The 4,607-nt window shown below is 33.4% G+C and overlaps 1 protein-coding gene and 1 long non-coding RNA gene across 2 annotated transcripts; one reads left to right on the top strand and one right to left on the bottom strand.

The window, feature by feature from the left end:
- Positions 1-2,175, bottom strand: LOC105156298 (NAC domain-containing protein 43). Its single transcript, XM_011072394.2, has 3 exons — positions 1,848-2,175; positions 1,480-1,757; positions 1-857 (listed from the first exon to the last, which is right to left on the bottom strand). Exons 1-3 carry the CDS (start codon positions 2,029-2,031, stop codon positions 234-236), a joined length of 1,086 nt encoding a protein of 361 aa, XP_011070696.1. The 5' UTR covers positions 2,032-2,175; the 3' UTR covers positions 1-233.
- LOC110011470 lies at positions 1,629-4,607 on the top strand. The gene is made up of 4 exons (XR_002286487.1): positions 1,629-1,770; positions 1,919-2,035; positions 4,300-4,358; positions 4,454-4,607. It is a non-coding gene; the product is annotated as an uncharacterized LOC110011470 (long non-coding RNA).

Here is a 4,607-nt window from a genome sequence, read left to right on the forward strand (position 1 = left end):
TGCATGTGTATGTGTGTGTTTGTTAGTTATCATCGTGGGAATCAAACTATAGTGTGTGTGTGTACCTTTACGGACAATGATGTTGCACCAGACAAGGTACGAAGATATTATTTATTATTTGAACTTAAATAGGGTTTTATATAGCGCAAAGCAACACGTAAATGTATGTATCTCTGTGTCCTGGCAAATCGTACCATCGTGACAAAACCTAGTAATAGTATATATATGTTGTATTAAGCGGACAAGTGGCACAGCGGGTCAGAAGACGACGACGATGATGATCGGGCGAAGTTCCAAAGATCTGTCGTCTCGGAGCTCATCATCACCACTTGATTATGATGATCGTGTCTGTCTGCACCACTATTCATGTGTACCAACTGCATCTGATCATCATCGTGGTCGAATGTAAATGAGAATTCTTCGTTCATCGATGACTGGCCGTTGAGCTGAGACGCGACCAGGCGGTCCAGCGCCGCCCAATCGGATGAATACGGCCCGATTTCTGTCAGCAGAACGTTGTTGGCCGTTGATTGGTTGGCAAGTGCTGATGATGATGATGATGGATGATTGATGGTTGGACTGTCGAGTAGTTCGGGAATGTGCATGAAGCCCGATGGTTGATTAGGAAACTGCCCATGTGATTCGGTCTCTTGCTTGCAAGAAGATGATGATGATCTTCCCATGTACATGAGTATCTGATCAAGGACGGCGTCGTTTCTTGGGAGGTTTGCGGACATGATTGGGGTGGATGAAGTGAGGGGGCTTTCCAATGCCTTGTGGTAGTTTTTCTTCTTGAAAACACGGCAGACCACCCAGCCTTCCTCGGGCCCCGATTGTTCGTGTCCAATATTTGAAACCTAATTAATCAAAATTCATAGTATGTTTTGTAAGTAAAAGAACAACGTCTAATGTCTTGAACATTCTTGGAAACTTAAGGTATGAGTGAGATTAATTGTTGGTTGGTTCATGCTAATTGAATGTCTAAATTAACAGTTTTAAATAACCATGATTAAAGTCGGACATGAATCACACACACAAAAAAAAAGATGGTTTCAAGCTCGTGGAATTTTTTATCACATTTTAGTATCACATGTGATTAACACGTGTCCTGTTTGTAAAGTAAATTGTAATTTAAAAGTGAGATAAAAGAACTATACCGATTCAATATATATACATATCAAAAGCTAGCGCAAAAAGTAAGAAAAAAAAATTGAATTTTTAATTCCAAATCATATTTTATTTTTTTAATAAAAGACATCATGCATGTATATAATGATGATATCAGATATTTTATTAAGGGACAATTTTTACTTTTTTTTTTTTGCAAGAAAGTGCTGCATCTCATACATCGCATATTACAATTTACGTACACGTATTGTATATATGTAAGTATGAGATGCATTACTACTTTATAATAGAAAAACATGGTTGAATAGCAATAAAGAGAAAGGAGAAAAAGAGGGTAAAATGATTAATTACATTAGTAGTGGAGTGATCATGAGTGTTGTCGTCAAGCCTGTACTCATGCATGATCCAGTCCGATTTCTGGCCATGTGGAGCTCTCCCTCTATAGAAAACCAGCGTCTTTCTCATCCCAATTCTCCTCAAATTGCTCTGAATCACCTTATCTCGTCCGGTGGCCTTCCAGAAACCGGCAGCCGTCGCCCGGTTTGTCCGTGTCCCCGTCGGATACTTCTTGTCTTTGTGGCTGAAGAAGTACCAGTCATTCTGTGGGGTGGACCCTATTTTGCATTTCTCTGCAAATTAAGGGTAATTAATTACTCATGTTCTTTTTCTTGCATATTAAAACAAACATCCTTAGTACTAGGATTGTTTGATTAGATTACCTTGAATCTCCCAAGGTTCGAGTTTGTTAAGGTCCACCTCCCGGATAACATCGAGGTCGATTTTCTCGCAGGCCAGCTTCTTCCGGAGGTAATATTGCAGGAGTTCCTCTTCGGTGGGGTGGAAACGGAAGCCTGGAGGCACCTTGGAATGTCCGTTCACGGACAAACTCATGTCCTCTGACATTATGGTAATCAATCAACTGATCTGTTATTTGTTTCGCCTGTCGGAATAGGGTATGGTCACTATACTTCTGTTGATGTATTCTTTTTGTGTGTGAAAAGGATTGAAATTAAAAGGGGAGGTGTTGGTGTGTGCGTGAAAAGGTTGGGAGGAGATGATGATTTATATAAAGTGGTGTGGGGAGTGAAAATGCATGGAAAGTTTTGGTGTCATGGGGCTTAGGGTGGGGCCTTAAGCTTGTTCAACAATACCAACCACCTAATTCCGGGGGTGAGGTGGGGTGGGGTGGCAGAAAATTCTTGTCCGAATCTGATTTGATCAGACTAATTCAATAACTAAGTAAGTGTGATATACTTATTTTGTGATTGATTACCTTTCATTAAATTGTACGCCAATTATATGATGAATATATTGTACTTTGCATATAATTTATTCAAATTTTATCGAGTTAGATCCGAACAAAAATTTCCTACAGTGGGTTTTAGTGTAGGGTGGCTAAGGGTGGCTATGTGTGGCAATATATTCAAGGTCCCACTTTTGGATGTTGGAGGGCTCTCATATTCTAAGTTGTGAGCTTCGGGGTCCGAATTTGTCGGTTTAATTATATTTATTACGTAATTAATAAATAATTCAAAATATATAATTATATGAATATGTTAATATTTGTAATATAATTTAAATTAAATTAGTGTGACCCTGTATTATGTATGAAAAATTATAAATTTTAGGGAAATTACAATTATTTCTTTTAAAATTTGATATAATTACAAATACTCCCTCGTTATGTAAAAAATTACAAATATCCCCCTTAAATAGAAAGCAATTATGTAGTTCTTAAATGGTGAAGTAAACAATACTATTTTATCCTTACTGAACGTTTTTAAAAAATAAAAAATATTTGAAAAAATATAAAAAATTTTGAGGGTGGGAAAATAAACAATCTATACAGAATAATAGTTGATAAAAATATTTTAAAAAATTATAATATATATATATATATAATTTATAATTTATATTTTAAAAGTTGATCAATTTCGCCACAAAAATTCTTTACTAGGTTTATTTATAGAACATATTGAAAATAACAATATAATACTATCATGTTTTTACGCATTGAGAAATACTATTCTATAAGTTTCAAATACAATATATACATTTTCTTATTCAATTTAAATAAAAATAGATTATGTAAAAGATATTATCCTATTATCATGTGATATATATTTTCATAAAAAAGTATGATTCGTACTGAATGATCTAATTATCATTTTTTATAAATTCTCCTAAAAAAGTATGATTCGTACTGAATGATCTATTAACAAAGTTTCTGAAAGTGAGAATAAAAAAGCATTAGCAACACATTTAATTTCCTTCACAAAAATAATTAACAATATGTGAAACTAATAATATATACAAATATATTTTAAAATTATACGCTAACAATATAAATATGCAATAAAAAAATCGAGAACGATATGAACATAACATAATCAAAATTTTCTAGTAGTTGGGTTCATACGCATTAATTATCATAGTTATTGTAAGATAATTTATTTTTTACTGAATAATTCATTTTACCGTGTTGAATTTTCGACTTAAAGTCATTATTTTTTACTTAATATCGAACTTATTAATTGTTTATAATTTTATCTTATCCTTTTGTCAGTTTCATTTGCTTTTGACGAACCAAAGAATAAAAAATAAATAATGTACTCATAAATCTTAGTCTCTATACATACTCTCACAAATCTTGATTTTTGGCACGCCCTCAATCATAATAAATATAAACACGTTATGTAAAAGATACTATCATATTTGTCCTATGATATAAATGAACTTCTTTTAGAAAAAAACAGTATAATTCATAATATATTGTCTTTTTTATAATCAAGTTTTTGAAAGAAAATAAAATTAGTATCGCCTTTTGATTTTCTTCATAAAAACAAACTTAATAGCATTTGAAATTAATAAAATATAAAAATATTTATATTTCTAAATTACATCCTAAGTATATTTATATATATGGAATAAAAAATTCAAAAAGTACAAACGTACAATATAATATCAATCTATATATATAATAATATAAAAATTCGTATAAATGGAGGGGTAGAGGGGTCCATCCCTAACTGTGACGCCCGACCTTAAAATCTCAAAGAAAAGCACCCTCCAAACTACCACTATCTTCCAATAATCTCTCTCTCTCTCTCTTCCCCCCTCTCTCCAAAACACACACACACACACACTCAATTGCTCATTTTTCTCGTGCAGCCAATATCCTTGGGACAGACAATGATGGGGGGCTTTGGCTTTCGTGGGAAAGAAACACGGTGAATTTTGGAATTTATTTTTTCGAAATATTTTCATGTCACACGAGCTACTGTCCTAACGTAACTTATTGTGCTTGATTTGTCTGATATTTCAGTGTCGTCCTTATATTATTACATACCCATCGTACATATACAAATGTACGTCTCAACTCAGATTCTTGAAGGAGACATACGACCGCTTGTTTCTTTACAACCATCAAAATTTGTATGTAAGATGTGTATTGGATATATACATGCAGGTACGATATC

This window comes from Sesamum indicum, linkage group LG2 (genome assembly GCF_000512975.1).
Source record: "Sesamum indicum cultivar Zhongzhi No. 13 linkage group LG2, S_indicum_v1.0, whole genome shotgun sequence".
Taxonomy (NCBI): domain Eukaryota; kingdom Viridiplantae; phylum Streptophyta; class Magnoliopsida; order Lamiales; family Pedaliaceae; genus Sesamum; species Sesamum indicum.

What these genes read in the sequence shown, in the direction of transcription:
- LOC105156298 (XM_011072394.2), bottom strand. Translation starts at nt 2,031, where the DNA reads ATGTCAGAGGACATGAGTTTGTCCGTGAACGGACATTCCAAGGTGCCT. An exon ending in CGAACCTTGGGAGATTCAAG is followed by an intron (nt 1,758 to 1,847) that starts GTAATCTAATCA and finishes CTTAATTTGCAG; the next exon opens with AGAAATGCAAAATAGGGTCC. An exon ending in ATGATCACTCCACTACTAAT is followed by an intron (nt 858 to 1,479) that starts GTAATTAATCAT and finishes TTGATTAATTAG; the next exon opens with GTTTCAAATATTGGACACGA.